Source organism: Cyprinodon tularosa, unplaced genomic scaffold (genome assembly GCF_016077235.1).
Source record: "Cyprinodon tularosa strain WSP-4 unplaced genomic scaffold, ASM1607723v1 ctg106, whole genome shotgun sequence".
Classification (NCBI taxonomy): domain Eukaryota; kingdom Metazoa; phylum Chordata; class Actinopteri; order Cyprinodontiformes; family Cyprinodontidae; genus Cyprinodon; species Cyprinodon tularosa.
This window is the reverse complement of record NW_024037849.1, coordinates 358,314-377,500: the sequence shown is the minus strand read 5'-3', so window position 1 is coordinate 377,500 and position 19,187 is coordinate 358,314. Positions and strand designations below refer to the sequence as shown.

General features: G+C 39.3%; 1 protein-coding gene across 2 annotated transcripts in view; it reads left to right on the top strand.

Moving 5' to 3' along the window:
• The window catches only part of dennd1b (DENN/MADD domain containing 1B), a 162,730-nt gene that overhangs the window by 74,475 nt on the left and 69,068 nt on the right, over positions 1–19,187 (top strand). Inside the window, exons 6-10 of one of the 2 annotated variants that reach the window (XM_038286374.1) lie at positions 859–928; positions 2,626–2,706; positions 4,622–4,681; positions 9,073–9,126; positions 9,671–9,781. In XM_038286374.1, the coding sequence (XP_038142302.1) occupies positions 859–928; positions 2,626–2,706; positions 4,622–4,681; positions 9,073–9,126; positions 9,671–9,781 (376 nt within the window). The remainder of the gene's footprint in view (positions 1–858; positions 929–2,625; positions 2,707–4,621; positions 4,682–9,072; positions 9,127–9,670; positions 9,782–19,187) is intronic. The other variant, XM_038286379.1, reaches the window with a different exon arrangement.

Sequence of the window (19,187 nt, the reverse complement as noted above, 5' to 3'; positions counted from 1 at the left end):
TAAAACCCTCAACATGGATCAAAATTCAATACCATGATAGGACCTCATGTTTTTATTATTTAATTGCATAACATTAAATGAACTGAGCCCTCGCAGCCTTTTATGCCACAGGAAAATGTTGGCCTCCTTCCACCCAGAAAGCGAGCCCACTTGGCCAAGAATATGTCAACTTGGTAAAGAAAGCCATGCTGCAGATGCTTTAGCTTATGTTGGCTGTTCGCACTGATTAGCTTCAACACAAACGCTGCTGTATGAATTATTTGGAGCTTGTTAATGAATTAATTTACTTTACATTAATCACTTAAAGTAAAATTTTTTTAGATTATGTGAAGGGCACGAAAAGCACCAGTTTGTGTGGCAGAGAAGGAGGGTGGGGGAGGGCGCCTCAAAGGGGGGGGGACTGTTTTTTGTTGTTTTTTTAAGTTTGTGCATCTGGGATCAGCATGCTTGTAAACCATAGCATCCCTCTACAGCTTTGTTTTTTTTTTTAAAGGATGAACAATTTTGTTTCTCTTTCCTTCTTTTCGGCCTTAAAGAGGAGGAGCTGTATCAGGTAAAGGACAGAGAGTATAAAATAATCAGCATTAAATTTAGGAGTCAAAGCCAGACTTTTCCATCGGTAATCTGTCTGCATTTGGATTTTACACAACAGGTCAAATTATGAACACGTTCTGAGGAAACGATGCAACACATTCAGACCGAATCCCCCTGCGCTTGTATTCTGAATAAATCAGACACCAATCTGCTTTGATTCATTGGATCATGTTTGTTTGTTGTAGAAGATGACGAAATGAATGCAGAGTTCTCCATATTTATTGCATTAATGCTTTTCCCTCTTCCTTTTTCTTCCCCCTACAGTTATTTACCGTGGTTTGAAATCTACTACAAGCTGCTGAACACACTGGCTGACTACCTAACAAAACATCAGGTAATCACTCGTTCTAATAACTCTGAGGCGTTTTTTTTTTTATTATCACATCATTTAACCAGGAAAGACACATGGAGATTTAACATTTAATTCAAGGGTGACCTGGTACATTTTCCAGTTTGATTTGAATGATAAACAGTCACACCATGTATTTTCTTTAAATCGGTTTTGTGGGGAGATGTCTCCTTTCGCTGCATGTTTGTCTGCATGCCGCGTGTTTTGTAGTTTTTATTTTTTTGTCTTGGGCTCGAATTGGTTCCTCTTGTTAGCAGCAACAATGTTGACATTTCACAGACCAAACGCTGATCTGACACTGGAAGTTATTCCTGATGATTTACTGGAAAACAAATCGTTAAGAAAAGCACACACACCCTCACACACATGCTTGTACTTCATAAAAGTCGTCTCCCCTGACTATTCGCTGTATTGTACGAGCAAAGGGAGGGGAAATATAAAATATGCAACAAACCGGGGATATGTGCAGAGTCTGCTGCATAGGATGGAGGTGATGTTGCACTGTTTAGAGGGTAAAAAGAGAGGAAGGGAGGGAGACGGAGCAGAGGCAGAGTGCTTTGGGACCACTTTTCAATTGTCATGTAGTCAATGCTTCTCCCCGGATCCTCGGGGAGCTGTGATCAGGACAGTGTCTCGCTTTCGAAAAAAAAAAAAAAGACACACATCACATAAACAATCAACATAGATCCATGTAATTCCTCGGCTATAAGATATATGGTGGAATATCTGTGGTTGAAGAAAAGCAAATGCAGTAAGAACGTTTCTGCAAGGGAGGAGGAGGAGGTGGCAGTGAAGATTGCTAAAAAAAAATAAAATAAAAAAATCCTGGGTGACTGAAATGTTAGTGTGCATGATTTGGTTTCTATTTACCCCGCTGTCCGTTCCAGGCGAGAGGGAGATGTTGACAGACGAGGGAAGACAGAAGAGCGATGAGGGTTTAGAGCGAGGGGTAAATGAACTGTTTCCCCAGGCCGTGTTGCTGACCATGCGTGTGAGCATTGAGCCTCTCATGACAGGAGGCTGTTCGATTGCACACACCCTAACCACCCCCACCCCTCCCCCCCGTTTCCTCTGCTTACTGTACATTGCCACCCATTGCTTCTCTAAATCTGTGGCTTTGCACACACGCGCCCTATCTTCTTATAGCCAAGACCAAAACAAAGTTCTTAGAGGCAGCAAAGAAAAGAGGCCAGACCAAACTCCACAGTAGTTCACTTACTGCTCCCCCCAGAAGTTTGATTACAAGTTGCACTCTTGCTGTTGTCACTGAAGTCTTTCCCTCTATTTAGAAAATACAACATTCTAGATATCGGTCATAAATGTTGGATGAGTAAATTCAAAGCTGGTACTGCGGTCATAGTGGGCTCTGACAGCTTCCTTAAGCCCCTGTTTTCCGAGCAGGAACCCTCTGGTTAATTAGTCACAGCCCGCTCTTGGCTGTAAATCAGCGCCGCTGGGTAATAAGCGTCTGCAGCCATATAGTCAGCCGTCTTTTAACCCCAACACTTCTCGTTAAACATATGTCAGTGGAACATTGTCAAGCGCTTTAGGCCTTGCTGCAGGATTGCCCCCTGGTCTGCCGCAGTGCCCTTCCCATTCTTAAGATTGACACGTAACTTGCTATATCAACAAAATAAGTAAATATGATTCATGTGTCCCATGCTTTTCCCTCTCTCCCATAGGAAAATGACTTGAATGACTTGCTGAATTCTCTCTATGAGCTGCCTGTGCCAAAGCCCTTCACGCCAGTCAACTTGAGCGTGGTAGGTACACATCTTCTATTCTGCTAGATCAGACGCAAGACAGCTGAGGCGGAGACAGAAAGAGGGAAAGGTACTGCAGCAGCATGTTGCATCAGAGAAGGTGATGACAATCGGCTGAAGTAGTTAAAAGTGGACTGAGAGACAGTGAGGAGGTAATGTAAAGCAGAAAACACGGAGAGCAAAAGGGAAGGATAATGAGAACCAAAATGAGACTGACAGAAAGAGAGACCAAGACGGCATGAGAACGTGCAGAAATAAGTAGATCGGTAAAGTGCAGAGGTTGAGATGTGAGAGAATAAATGAGGGACGGGCAGAGGAGACACAGAGTAGAGAGCGGGAGGAGGTTAAGGCTCGGCGTGCAGGAACACAGACGCACACGGGGGCCCTGGACTGACACTGTGTTTGGAAACAAGAAGTGGCGCTTACAGGGTTTTTTTGGTGTGATAAGCTCAAGCTGGACACTTTCAAACATGAAGGGCCCTTTCACAACTCATCATGTCTCCTGCTTATCAAAAAACTGAAACGGCCTAACGAGCCCGGGTCCCTCAAAGTCAGCTTCTGTTTGAGTTAACTCTGACACAAGCTCTCATGGAATGCTTCCAACATTAAACACTGTCACTTCTATAAGCCCGGCCGATTTAAGCACAACCTAAAGGTTTTCAGCTAGTCTGCTAAGCTCACAATCTGGAGACTCCACACCGTGCTGGGATCAAAAGACCACGGTCTTAGCCTTTGTCCTTAAGGACTACCACTCCCTTTTTTAACCAATTAAGCAAGAAACTGTAAGTCGACTCTGCAGCAAAGGATATACATCTAATTACCCAGATGAATTTGTAACAAAACAAGATAAAGACAAAAAATCAGGTAATTAAAGTCGAGAGTTGTAAAAGTTTGTGTGTTTTGTGCAAAAAACAAGAGATGCACCAATCAATCAGCCAGAGGTTGTAACTGGCAGGTTTCTTCTCTCCTCGGGTAAATGCCGGAAAATCTTTGTTGTAATTCTTTAATAACGACTAAGAATTTCCATGAATAAACGTGTTGTGGTTAAAGGTTTTTTTGATAGCTAAAAATCTGCTAAATATTAAGCTTTAATGTCTTTGTTTTCTTTTCTAGTCTGCTGCCTTCATAAAAGAACATTTAGCACATTTTTCTCTTTATGCGATTTAAGCTAATATTTAATAGAACCTCTGTGAAAAGGCTGATTGGTGCATTTCTATATTTCCATGACCAAGGTATATTAGCTTTTTACTTTATTTGTGCTGTTTAGTAATTTGTTGAATCTAATTACAGTTAAAGAGATGCACCAATCTAATGGCCGTTTGGTCAAATACTGAAACATTTGGGCTTTTCGCATCAAATGCATCAAAATAAGAACTTCCATCTTTACATCCTATATGAAACCAATGCTGTTTGATGCCTCTCATGAGTTTAATAAAAAGCAGATCAAGGGCAGAGGCAAATACTTTGAAGCTTAAACATAATCTGATCATTTCTACATTTTCTGCTGCCTTTACAACTACTACTTCTTTCAAAGAACCTGCAGCACGTTCTGTTTCTCCTCTGTGTTTATAGTCCTTAGTAAAGAACATTGAGTTTTTCAAAATTTAAATCTGCAACCTGCATCTCAGAGAAAATCTGAATTTGATTGGCTCCAAAAAGCCAGATGGGTGCATCTCTAGAATAGATCTCTATGTGAATCTCAGAGCCTCATTCTGAAGGCAGCCCTGGAGAGCAGAGGTGATAGCTTTATCTCATTCCTAGAGAAGCCACAAGTTTAATATTTAATTAATAAAGCAGAATTATTCCCTTACAGAAACCTTTTTTTATTATTTTATCATGCCAGCCAAGAGCAGAAGCCGTGTCCCCTTTCATGTGTGAAACCCTGTTTTGCTCTCTCTCTGTCTTATTGTGCAAGACTGAGCAGTTGTGTATTGCCACTGGGCAAGTACTGAGAGATCAGCGAAGCAAGGAGCCGGTGAGTGGAGAGAAATGAGTGAGCGTCAGAGACGGGTGGAGGGAAGGATGCTGCTTTAAAATATGAAACTGCTTCTTTACTAATCGCATGGGAGCCACTGATTTCCAATTTGGCCAAATAAGCTACGCTATCGTTTTTAAATATAACAAAAACAAACTATCCTGGGCCTTGGTGTGTGTTTCTTCTCCTCTGGAAAACAATCAAACTTTGTAAATCATTAATGTCTTTCCACTCTGCTATATTCTCTCTCTGAAAATCAAAAGTTGTTTTTTTTTTCTTCTCTTTATGGTTAAAGCAAAAGGCAATTGTGCTCAAAAAATCTCCTTGATGCCTTTCCAGTTAACCCACTTTCAGTGTTTTTCTGAATAAACAAGTCTTCGAAGGAACAAGAAAAGAGGCTGATAAGCACACAGACAGCCAATGAAAGCCACGGCTGTACTGAGGAACGTGGCTTCTGATTATCACAGTGCCATGGATTTGTAGACCAACGGGGGAACATAATTTAGCACACAAAGCGTAAGAGAAGAAGAAAGGATGGGAATCACACACCACTGTGGTTGTTTTATACGGTTTTTTGGTAGCTGTCCTTAGTCTCAGAGGTATGACCAAACTCCCTGATCTTTTAGTATAATTTGTTTATCTACAGCTGCTTTTATTTAAAATATATTCCTTTAATCGTCTTTGTTTCAGTCAGCTGACAGCCATTTTTCTTTCTACTCCCAGGCAGAGAATATTCAGAAGCAAAGATCAGATCAAAACGGCGCACAAGTTCCAACTTAGTCGCACTAAAAAAATTTTTGTGTAAAGTTTTGTCGATAAACTCCGTAAAACCAGATCTAGGAATCATAGGTCTTTTATTTCTAGGAACTAAAACTTTTAGATTAATTACATTTTTATTAATTAGCTGCAGCTAAATCTCATGCTACAACCTTTCATAAATATTACAAGATTTTCTTTTCTTTGCAGATAAAACCTGGATAGTAAATAAACAGGTTTTAATGTTGCAAAGGAGCTAAATTTTGAAGTACAAATCAGAACGTACTGGATGATTTCCAGCTTTTTCTAAAAGTTTGATCTAAGTAGAGTCTGCTAAATCTAACAAATTAAAAAAAAAACAGGCTTCCTGACATGGTTGGTAGATTATAGCAGCTGTTGTCACTTGGGATGTGTGAAAGAACAAGAACCGCAAAAACAAGATTTCACCAATACTGTAAAAGAAAGGTTTCAAATTTCAACATAGCGGAAATGGGTTAAAAGCTCAAAATATTAAGTTTTTTCTGTAACATGCTGTCCCCTGCTGAAAGTCCTTTTTTTGTCTCCCACCATGAATGAAATGCAAATACAAACCTTGACAAGTGCAGTAAATAGTGAAATCATTTAACATCTTCCTGCTTCTCCTATACTGATACTTAAAAAGTTGTCTTCACTCAGTGACATCAGCGGCAAAGAAGGTTGTTGCCAGCTGGGATCTGTTACGTGGTGCATTCACTGACATGTGGGTGGTTCAACTGGTCACGCTGAAAATGATCAGTTTGTGATCATTAGCAGGTTTCTTGGTGCATCTCTGCAGCTGATTAATAATTAGTTGACTATTATTCTCCAAATAAATTAAATATTGAAATAAAATTAATTCAGTTTCTGCAGCTGTTTTTAACTAGGAATACAGTCTTTAATAATAACCCAGAGTAAAGGTAACATTTAATTACATGCATTTTCCTCTAACTGTAGCTGTATATGATAGATGAGAAATTTTAACTTTTCACATGTGCCTGGTTTATTAGACTAGAAGAAATTTTTTTTTTCTATTTTCTCTTTCTTGAATAAAAAAAGGAAGAAAAGAAAATATGAGTTGGAGGCACAGCTCTGAGTGTTTGTTTCAGTCTAGTGTTTATTCTGCTTATCTTCAACAATGACCATCCTCAGGGAATAAACCAAGTGTTTACTTATGATAATTGTTCCGAGTGTTTATCACTTCATAAACACCCACTTAGAGGAAAATATAGTGTTTGTTTAATATTTCTCAGATATTGGGGCTCAAGGTGCATCTAATATCCCCTTTGATTGAATTAACTGACATTAAGGTTTGTAATTTTCAGCCCATTACAAGAAAAATCAACAGAAACCAAAAATAAAACGACATCCAGTAAAGTTGTAAGAGAGTACCTTAAAGAAATACAGTGATAATACTGTGTCCAGTTTGATTAAACTTCTACCAATGGTAATTTTTAATGGACACAATGCGGTGGTGGATAGGAAACAACTCAGTGCATAAAACATTGTTTTAAAACTAAAGATGGGGAAAAAACAACAACATTCAACTTGGGATTGCACCACTAAAATGAGACTAGTACTTACTGTGAAGAAATTATTCACTAACAGAGCAGAAGTCTTAAAAAACAAACCAGTAAAATAATTTTTCCATGTTATCAAGTGTAAAATACTACATTCACTTGTATTGACATCCGACAAAAAGTCCAAATGTTCAAATTTTTAGATAAAAAAATGAACTTAAGATTTAAAACAATCAAGAGATTATTTAATGTCAGATACCTTAGGTTTGTTAAATCTAATTAACTGATCATTTTCATTACAATAACAAAACCTCCTTCAAAAATAAGTTTGTCTTATTTGGTTAATATTTAAATCCACTCTGACTACAAAGTTAAATTAAGTTCTTTGTCAATAATTTAATTTCAATTCCTGTTTTTTTTCAGTTAAATAAATAAACTTGCAATTTTGTATTTCCCTTATACAAAACTATTTTGTAAAAAAAAAATAATAATAATAATAATTGAGGTTTTATTTGGCAAAATTACCCAAGATTGAAAGTTTAGGGTAAACTTTGCACTTAAAGGGGTAAACCTTTGGGTTATTTTTAAACAAATTCTTCCGAACTGTGCTATTTTTCTTTAAATATTATTTACAGTTTCAATAAGTTTGTTTGTGTAAAGTTAAATAAAATTGGATGTAAAGTGTGTTTTAAAGTAGGAGCAGATTTAGGGAAACTATTAGGAAATGATTTTATTAAAAAGTCTTTTTAATTCTGTCCACATGTTTCCTGCATGGGTGAAATCATGTCATTGTTTTGGTCTTTCTATAAAAATGTGTCCTTTATTAGTAATCCAGATGCTTTGATTTGAGTTGTTATTCTAAACTAATGTTTTTTGCTCTTAATGTTTTATTATATTTGTGTTATTCCATACAGCCAAGACCAAAGGTTTACATACATTGTTGAAAAAGACATTTTACCTACAAAGAAATTCTGATCAGACTAAAATATTTCCTATTTTACCTATTTTTAGCCCTCAAATCATATATGGCAGCTGTTGCAAAAAGAAAAAAACAAAGATTCTTGGTGACATTTGTGAAGTACACCAGTCTTTACTTCATTCCCATTACATGATGCTGCCACCTCCATACTCTATAGTTGGGATTCTATTCTTGCAATAATGTGCTTGGCTTTGTCATGTTTTTTATGAAAAAACATAACAAATTGAAGTTGTCTTCTTCAATATTGTATGAAAACAATCTTTTAATTGGGATTTTCATTTTCTTGTGACTTATCTTTTTATTCTTATTTCTATTATGTTTTTATTTTGTTTTATAAGTATTGATTGTTACATGTCACACCCCATGTCAGTCGTCTTCGCCCCGACTACAAGAAAAGATTCTCGACTTTTCAAGGAAGCAATAGATATTTCTAAATCGTTGCTTAAGTACAAGAATATTAGACACAAATCAGCGCTCTATGAAAGTTTCTGCATGAGAAATTTCACTGAGATCACAGGATTTATTTTTTTACGGCGACCTGCAACAGATGGTTGAGTGATAGCCCAGAGAAATGCAGGTGTACCTAGGATTCAGGAGTGTGTGTTTGTGAGTATGGAGAGACGCAACAGTGTGTTTCTCTTGGTGGTTTGTCTACCTGCAAACAGCACCTCTCTCAGACCCCTTTGATCTGAACACTGAACCTGCCCTGCTCTCCCAAAGTGAGACAGGCAGCCCTGTGATCCTCTAAACAACCTGAGTGTGTGTAGAGAGAAGCGCATGTGCACATATTGGTTGGTGTGAGTGTGTGTTGGTGCTCCACAAACCTTTTTAATGCTTAAATAAAGACTCAGTTTTTCACCGGAGACATCACCACAGTGTGTGTCTGTTGGGAGCAGAGCTGCTATTCAGCTCTCTCTGTTCTGCAGGCCTGATAAAAGCATTGCCACGGTTCAGACACCAGCTCAGCAATTCATATAGACAGAGCAGAAGATGAGCCATAAATCATTCAACAAAGTGAACGGCCCTTTTCTCCCCTCTTCCCCTCATTCTCTTCTGAATAAGTGCTATGCCTCACTTGTGACCTTCCCTTTTCTCTTTCCTGCATGTTTGTGTTTTTGCAGCACTCCTACTTCATCGCCCCGGATATCAATGGACTGCCAACCATCCCAGAGAGTGTAAGTGCTCGTGGAAAAAAGGGAGACGAAGAGACAAAAGGAGATGGAGAAATCCCTCCCTTATGGAAACATCTCTGCCTCTAATCGTTTTTAATCTAATACACATGTCACCGTTTGAAATTATTGCATCATCCTCTTGTTTCAGATTTATCTCCTGCGGTGCTTGTGCTTTAATGTTGAAGTTCAGTGATTGGCATAGAGGATTCAAACCGAGCACATGCTCTTTGTTGATTTTTGTGTTTAAATTCGAGCTCAAATTTTTATGGCAAGGGACACAAGATGACAGCAATTATCAGTCTCTCAGGCTGACGTTGAGTGAAATGTGATCTGTTTTCCAAATCTAACTGTTATGGATGGATCACAGGCATGAATGCAGCTGGAAAACACACTTCTTACCATTTATTTTTAATGTAAATCAATCTCTCTAGTCATTTCTTCTTTTAAACAGCGCCTTAGCATTAATCAGGCTCTCACAGTCTATGCAGTGATGATAGTGTTGACATTTTAGAGCCTAAAGACATGTTGTGTTGTTGTCTATCTCCAGAGGAACCTGACTGAGTACTTTGTGGCTGTGGACATCAACAACATGCTCCAGCTCTACGCTAGCATGCTGCACGAACGGCGCATCATCATTACCTCAAGGAAGCTTAGCACTGTGAGTTGGTTCCTCCCAAGTCATCCTCTTGTTTTGATTATGGAGCCTCGAAGGCAAAGGCTTGAAATAAGCTGGAAAACAACTAGAATAGGGCATCGACTTAAAATATTAATATTGCTGTTAAAGCTGTTGTAAGAGTTTTTGTGATTTTATGCTTTAATGTTTTGGAGTAAATTAGAATAACATCAATAACTGCTGTCAGACTAAGGTTAATTCATTTACACATTTATCCCTAATATTTTTATAACTTTTTAAAGTTGGAGGTTATAGCTTAATAAACCATTTACCTCAGTTTCTCAGAAAATGAAATATAAAAATAAGCTAATCAAAGAATAGATTTAATAAAAAGAAATCAGGCCACTAATAGGCATATACTGTATAGTATATATACTGAATATGGGACAATAAGGCCTGTGGTTCTACTGAGGTTCTGTTGAGGTGTAGTTGACACCCAGCTTTGAGATAAGCCCTCTGGTCATCTCCTCTCATGCTTGACGCTCATAGATCCTCCACTGGCTTCAGATCAGGTCGGCTTGCAAGCCGATGGGGCGCAGTAACACCATCATCACTGACAAACTGACAGTTTAGTCAAATAGTGAGTCCTGCTGAGATATAAATCAGGATCTCCATCAGCAAAAGGAAGCATGATGGAGCTGTAAAGGTTGCATGTTAATGGTTGCTAAGATGCTGAACTTGATATAACAAGGGGACAAACATCTATAGTTAGGATGGTAATTTAAATCATCACTAATCAGGAACTTCAGTTTGGAGTTCTTCTGCTTGTTCCCTACATTCTCAGATCTTAATTCCCAAATGGAAAAAAAACTGTTCAGTTGTTTAAACCCTGACTGTATGAGTTTGTGAGGCGGCTCTGACCCCCATGGAGGTCTACGCTTCTGAATTTTCCCCAAACTCTGGATCAGAGTTTGCTCCACTGTCCTCTCCTGGCTGTGATTACTGCCGATGCACATTTGTCAAAGCACAAGTTTTTTCTTTCACTTCTTTTTTCTTTTTTTACTTTCCATTAATATGCTTGGATGGAGAACCGAATAAACAACCAGGTTATGTAGCAGTGGTAGTTTTGTGTTATATAATTATTTGAATGCCATAAACGTAGAATCCATCTGTTCTAAAAATCATCAATGGTTTAGTGTTATATTCTAATCATTTAATTTTCTCTCATAATCTCTAATATCATCAGAAATGGACATTAATGAATGTTCACCTCAACGTTTTAATTCTAATGCTGCAGTCTTTTCAGATTTATTGATGAATATCTGTACATAGTTGAGCAGTCTGGAGCAGGGTGTTAGCTCCTGCCTTAAGGGATTCCCTAACTGAAAAATGACAAAAAAATGTTGTGCTCTCATTAGCAAAAAGAAAACACCAAAGGATGGTAAAAATATCAATAATTTCGATAGATAAAGCTTTTATTCGTACCACGCAGCTCTGCTTGTTACCATGGCTTTCTGCACTTCAGAAGTCATTTCTAAATGGATTGCTGAACTGCAGTCCTGCAGCGTCATGCTTTAATAAAGATACGAATGCCAAATTATCCAACTACAACTGAATCTAAGATAAGTAAGGACTGTTTAATAGATTGGACATGATTGGCTTCATCAATATTCCAGATGGATTTCAAACCCTAAATATTACGACGGCAGTATTTATCTGACATGGTTTGATAGTTGCTCAGAGTGAGCTGAAGCCATTCCACTTCACCCTCCGCCCCTCCCTTTAGTCACCCATCTCTGAAAGGCTGGGAAATTCAGGCTGAAGCTTGGGTTTATATCTCTCTTTGTACCACATAAGCACAGCATATTAATGTCCAAAACGCCTTAAATTATCTATTATTACATGTCTTAGCTTACTCTTATAATTTAGAGTCATTTCTGTGTGTGAGAGGGAGGATCTCTCTGTGTCCGTCTCCCCCTCTCCCTCGTTATCTTTGCAGCTGATGAGGCAGAGCCAAATGTTTATGACAGATTAGATGGGAGAGGGAAGTGATGTCATCTAACTTCTATTTGTATCTGTAGCTTAGCTGCTCCTGCCAATGCAATCTACAAGTCTGCAGAAGGTTTAGCAGCTGGGGCCCTTTAGTGGAGTTTGGCACTGCAGGGAACTCTTCCCAAGGTCTCTCTTTGGAGCTATAATCAGGAGCAGTTGTAAAGATTACCCATCCCTCTGAGAATTTCACCTGTCTCCCCCTCCTCAGCTCAGACCGGCAGCACCTCTGAGGCAGCACCTTGTGCTGTGACACAAGCAGAACATGATGTGAATTATCAGACTCAGGGGGGGTGAGAATGTTTTCCTTTTTAGCACACAGAAGGTCTGTGATTTACAGCTTTCTGTAACTTGAAGACAAACCCTGCTTTGCTTTTATTGCAAATATATGCCAGCAGAATATTTTAGGAGCTCTAGCATCAGACCTTTACCTCCGTAAGCCTTTCATCCTCTGTTATTCTTCATCCCCTCGTCTATCCATCCATCTTCCTCAGGGAGAAGTGTTTTGGTTTGGTTGCTATATATGTCAGCCAATGTAGAACAAAGGTATTTTCACATCCCCAGTGGGATTACTCGCTGGCCTAGTGTTATTACCGCTCCTGTGATGCGTTATTTTTTGCTGTTGGGATAGATTGACCTCCTGGTTGGAGCACAAATGGCTGCCATGATTCTTGAAACCAGCTAAGTGTATACATATGCACCTAACCGAAAATATCTCTACTCATTACCCGCGCCATTGTCATGTGATCAAACGCCTAAAAGGATGAGAGATGTGTAATTGCTGTCAGAGTTCTCTTAAAATGAGTGTTATCACTCATTTGAGGGACGGGTTCTGTTTCTGCTGTCTGATCCAACAGATAGTAGATTTATTAAAGGAGATATTGGAAGATATTGTTGGAAACGTCGTTAGGTACATCCAGCTGCTTTCCACCACCTCCGCCTTTCCAGCGTCTCAGAAACATGGGAAAGAAAGTGGGAAAGGGAAAAAAAAAACAATCCAACACATCACAGCTCATGTATTTATATATATTCTGCCTTCGAAGGTGCAGCCTGTGCTAAAGCCCCCAGTGAACCCTGCATGTCAGTTTGTCGGTACATGGCTGCCACGTCTTGCAAGCAGCCGAAAGCAAAGGAATAAATCATGATCTTACATCCATGCGCCGGTGGACTTATTGCTGTTTTGTGACCAGAGGTGAATGGTACCGCTGTTTTTAAAAAGCCATGCGGTGGTGGTGCCGGGGCGGCAGCCAGGCATGAGTGCAGCCTTGTCATAGGCCCGTATAATAGGGGGTGCATCAGTCCTTCTACTAACTAGTCAGCAGGGAGGACCCCACCACCGCCGCCACCACCCCCACCCGTGTCTTTCATCTACCAAGCCCCCCCCTCCAGCTCTGGAGCCCAGCCTCTGCCCTGCCTATCGGCCAGCGCCGGCTGACAGCAGCCCTCTCATCAGGCTGTCAGGCCTATGCTAACAAGGAGCTATCCATCCACCGTGCCCTAGAGTGCCAGCTGTCTCCTGGTTTCCAGCTTTTTTCCTCTTGTTCCTCTTCTCTCCTTCCCTAACTTCTCTCTGCCTCTGCCGGCTCTCTCTATCTTAGTTATACTTTCCCTGTGACATATTATTTTTCTGTCCATCTGCTACTCACTCTCTAGTAATGTCTTTTCACTATTGGACATTGTCTTCTCTTTCAGAGGATTCAATCCTATTACAGATGTTTTATCTGTTGTTTGGGCTCAATGGCATGAACATTCAATCACCTCCCCCCCCTTACACCTCTCAGTGGAACATCGTTTCCCTCTTTGTACCTCAGTAGACACACATATCTAATTGTCCATGCTTTTTTTATTTGTTAGTTACTCGTATATTGTATTCTGTGTGATGTACTGAGGATCTCCTGTGTCCGTTTGCCCCCTCTCCTTCTTCTTTGCCTGTGAGACCTGTTTGACAGTTAAATGGGAGGGGTGAATTGATGATGCACAACCTTTCTATTGCTCTTGCTTCTCTCCTCCTATGCAATCTACCTCGTTTCGCTGGGTTATAGTTGGCCCACGAGGCTTGACACAAGCTGTTTGATTTCAGACAGTTGTAAAGATAGCCATATTGAGTTTCACTTCTCAGCGCCTCAGCTCAGAGGAGGGAGGCCAACACAGCGTATAAGGTACGTAACAATGCGAAAAAATGGAATGTACAGAACTAAAGGGGAAGGAGGAGATGCTTTTTTTCAAAGAAGTCTAATAACTCTTAAGTTTCTTACTTGCTAATGCTTACATACTCAAAAAACATGAATATGTAGGAGTTTATGCATAGATTATACTCGTAAGTTATTTTTATTCTTAAATCCTTTACATACATTTTAAAGTTAAATTTGTTTGGTTCCAGAATGCAGCCAATGTAAAAAGTATTTTGCACTCCATGATTACTCTTGGCCCTAGGCGTTAAACACGTTCATACAGGTGCTGGTTATTCAATTGGGAAGATTACCATGAAAAATGTAGATGATTTCTTGAATCCCAATTTAAAATGCACTAACCTTGAATATCTTATCATTACCATTTCATTACAAACCCTAATATATGAGATGATTTGTTAATTTGCTGTTCAAGTTCTCTAAAAATGATATCCAATCATCTTCAGAAAGGTATTGTTACTGTGTGACCAAAAGATAGATAGATTTTTTAAAAGTATTGGAAGAAGTGTGAACATGTTAAGTCATGCAGCTGTTCACACACTCAGTCATTTCTCAGGCGTCATTCTGAAACATGGGAGTGGAAGGGAAAAAACATTGCCACTGACTCAGGTTATGTAGGTTTTAATATGGCTTTTGCCTTCGAAGTTGGGCCTGGTGTAGCATGCCCCCATAACCCTGCATTTTCATGGTTTTCGGTCAGGCGCAGTTTGCAGCACATGAAAGAACAGGAATACACATGATCTTACATCCATGCCCGGTGCTTATTGGCTGTTTTGCCAGAGGTGCAATGTCCTGTTTTTAAAAAGCATTGCATGTCTCAAGCTGGTCAGCTGCAGGAAGCATGAAGTGCTCCTGTAAAGCCCGGTTATGGGGTGCATCGTTCCATTCTCTACTCAGAAACCACAATGGACCACCACCCCACCAGTGTCTTTCATCCCAAGCCCCCATCACTGACTGTGGCACTCTGCCTGCTTCAGCCAACGCGGTGAAGAGCCCTCTCATCAGCCTGTCAGGCCTTATTTCTCAAAGGAAGCAATATCACCTTGCTCTAGAGAGCCAGCTTTGGATCTCCAGCTTTTTCACGTCTTGTTTCTTTCTCTTACCCAACGTCTCCTGTCTGACGCTTCTCTATTGTTCATATGTCCTTGACATATAAATGTCCACTGTCATCACTCTCTCGCTACATGTCTATACGTCTGTGATTGTGGTGTTCTTGAAAGCATTCTATCTCAGCTTGCACTCAATCTTTGTGAATCTCTCCCCCCCACCCATCTTAGAATCTTTTTTCCCAAATCCTCTCCAGGGTGCGGTTTTTTTTGACTTGTGTAACTTGTTTTACTGACCCAGCTTTGCCCTATTCCTTCCCTTGGCCTCTTATTAATGTGACTTGGGACCTAGTTATCTGACATGCACACCCTTGCATGCCCTTTCTTGTCTTGCCCTCCTATGTGCAAGGTTTTGTCGTAGGCAGCTTTGGACAACTGTCAACACGTGAAAGCAGTCTGCCATGAATTGTGACTTATCAGAACTGACGTGAGAGGGAAACCACATGCTTAAGGACTTTGATAATGCGGATGAGAATTAACTGAACAAAGTGAGGAAGGGATGCAATTTGATTTTCAAATATTTAATATTTCTGATATGAGAATTTATTTTCATTTGTTGTCATTAACATCAAATAAACAATATGAATTTATCGAAATATAAGATTTTATTATGAATTTATAAATATAATATTAAATTTCCTTTTTAGACTGGAGCATATGAAATAACATTTTGTCCTTGATATTTATAGTTTCAAGACACTATACATACTTAGATCTCATCTGTTTATTTAAGCTCTGACTGTTTGCAGCATCCAATATATGTAGCTCCAGCCACATTCCAGCTAACTTGTCACTAATGAAGGAAACCATCCCCACTGCATACTTTTTAAACTCTCAGTTTAACAGTGGGTTTGTGTTTGAGTAGATTAACAACTGCAGTTTTTCCTTAGAGATTTTGTTTTACATGTTTACCAATAAAAGTCCTGTTTGTCTCATTAGAGTAAAGTAGCTTCTGTTACATTTTTGCTGTGCATCAGTTGTGGACAGCTACATACAGGGACACTTTTCATAAAGCTAGATTTGTGCAGTGCATGTACAATTGTTGTCCTGCCAACAACATTCCCAACTGTGTTGTGGATCTATGCAGCTCTTCAGGAATGCTTCCCTTATAAAGATTCTCCTTCTACACCTTCTTGGTAGGAATATTTGTGCTCTTTAAAACGAACAAAGGATATAATATGTTTTATAACCAGACTAGGACCTATTTTCCTTCAAATCTTTTTTTTTTTTTGTAAGTTTTTTTTTAGTTCTTACAGCACTAGTGACTGCTTTTTTCTGACAGCAGGCTGACAGGACAGGGTGTAAGAGAAAGGGGGAAAGACATGCAGCAAAGGACCGCAGGCCTGATTCGAACCTGGGTCAGCCGCATCAAGGACTAAGGCCTCCATACATGGGTCTTGTGCACTAACCACTGTGCCACCTGCACGTCCTTTCCTTTCAATCTTAACCACTGCACCTGTCTAAATCCTTTATGCTTGAGGTATCCACAAGGTCCAAATTACCTTATATTTGCTTCTACTCCCCTCCTCATGACCTTATTTTCCAGGAATTTTCCTAATTACGTGCACCGAAAAACATTGTGGACCAGCGACAGCTTGTACTGTCGAGAGTTTGCAAATCTAAATATCTAGAGATGTCTGAAAATATCAGTACGATCGATGAAGAGCAACTCTTGGAAAGAAGCTACTGTCCCTCCTAAATGGCACAATGAGGCTTTGAAGTTGTGGAAACAGCTGTCTTCTACTTCTACCTCAATCCGCTGAGTGTTTTAAAAAAGGCCTTAAAACATTTCTTTTTAGCAAATCTTTTGGTCCCCTTGAAATGTTTTTTTTTTCTCTTTTAAAACAGCTTTTATTATAATTAGATATTTTTTTGTCATTATTATTATTTATGTATTTTTTTTTTATGCTTTTCTTTTTTGTATTACTTTGAGGTCCTTTTGATGAAAAGTGCAGTATAAATCAAATGTATTAATATTATTATTCTTCTATGTGTAGTGTGGTATCGTCAGCTCCCTTTCTTTGCGTACTAGAGTCAGCCGGAATATTCAGTGCAGCAGGAAAAATGCTACATAGAGTTTAAGAGCTGCAAAGAGACGTGCATCAATCATAACCCAACCTTTAGGTGTCTTTCATGCAGCCGTTTGCTCACTAATGTTCTCCAACAAACACCTCTGGCCTTCAAAGAACAGCTATATGTTGCATATATATGGACTTCATTTGGAAAACCTATAGAGGAAGATGTTTGAGCTTCAGAATAAACTGAGCTAAAAAGAATGAAATGGCAAAATCAGATTTTTACAGGAAAGAACTTTAAAAAAAGACTGAATCATTTTATTTCCTCCTAATAGTAAATAGTGTAGCTTTAGTATCAAGAAGTATGAAAATGTTCAGTTGGTATAAAGTACTGTTAGCAGCCCCTTTGGACCTGAGCTTGGAACTGTGTGGGGATGGGGTTGGAAGGAAAAGCCTAGTTGAGGGGAAATGAGCGTTTAAAGCTGGTGTGAGAAGGTCAAGAGCAGCTATGTTGATACCATTCCTCCTGTCAAATTAAATTACACCGCCTGCAGCAGAAGCCATTTTTCCTGCGATCTGTTTTCTTTACAGTCAGAACAAGTCCAGTTAGGGAAGCAGAGTATATTTTACAGCTTTAAGTCTGCTTTACTGTCTGTTGCAAAGTCCGTGAATAAGATTCAGCAGTTTCATGTTTACTCCACATCCAGTGAAGAATAACGATGTACAATAAGTTCAATATGATGTTGGCGGCTATTTCAGCTGCTAGGCAAGATGCGCATATTAGATTTCTTGAGAACGTATCCCTTTTTGCTGAGCTGTTTGTTACATTTGGAAAAGAAGACCTTCAATGTTTGACTAACTAAGGGTGAAATTAAGGGAAATGGTTATAAAGAAAAATGATGCATGGGATACATGGGAATTTTCCCCTCCTCCTTCCCCTCAGTTGCACACAACACACAGGTCAGGGAGTATTGGAGATATCTAAAGCAGGGCTAGCTTCTAAAACAATATTCCAAGCTTCAACCGACTCAAAGAGCTCTTCTCAATAAGTTACCCAAAAAGACTAGCTTTCAATCCGTCAAACAAAAACTGTCCAGATCAACAGAAAAGTAGGGCAATTAAAGCATTAGTCAGAGAAGCAGCTTAGATGGCTGTAGTGAGTCTGGAGAAGCTCCAGAGATCCATATCTCAATAATGAAACCTTTATTCCAGTGAGGGCTCCAGTCATATACCCACTATCACACCATTCCAATAGTATAAAACATGGAGGTGGCAGTATTATGCTGTGGGAGTACGTTTCTTCAGCCAGGACAAGGAAACCCTAGAAGCAAAGCTTAAAAGACCCAGGGAGAGGTTCACCTTCTAGTAGAACAACAACCCTAAACCTCCAGCCAGAGAGGAATGCTTCATATCGCAGCATATTTATGCATCAGCTTTGCCCAACTACAGTCCAGACCTGAATCCAAATAAGAATCTGGGGCAAGGATCAAAAATTGACATTCATAGACACTGTCCGTCCAAGCTGCCTGAGCTTTAGCTGTACTGTAAAGATGAGTTAAATAAATACAGACTATAGATGTGCACAAGCTGGTGGACACACCTCAAAATATGTAGCCCTTTCTGTGGAAAAACACTTTTCTCCAACTCATGGTGGCTGAATACAGCTGGGTACAGCTAACAGGTTTTAGTTAGTAAATATTGGTTAAAACCATCTATTGCATCAGTTTATTTCCTTTTAGTTTGTTCTACCTTGTGTTGGTCTATAGCATAAAATTCTAGTGACATATATTGAATCGTTTTGGCAGCCGTTAACAGTATTTAATTATTTTTACGCTAATGAATATAATATTTTGCCGATTTCCTGAGCTTTCTAAATTTTGTCACACACATGGGGCTGCACTTTGAAAGCAGGAAAAATGGTACAGTATATAACCTTCAGGCCATGTTATACTGATATATAGCATCTTTTTTTAAAAATCAATTACACTTTGTTCACATAAAGTAGATTTTTATTGTCAGAGCTGCACAATACATTGAACTGCAGTGTTCATGTGTGAAATTTGACAGGCTCAAAAGACCAAGAAAGCTTCTT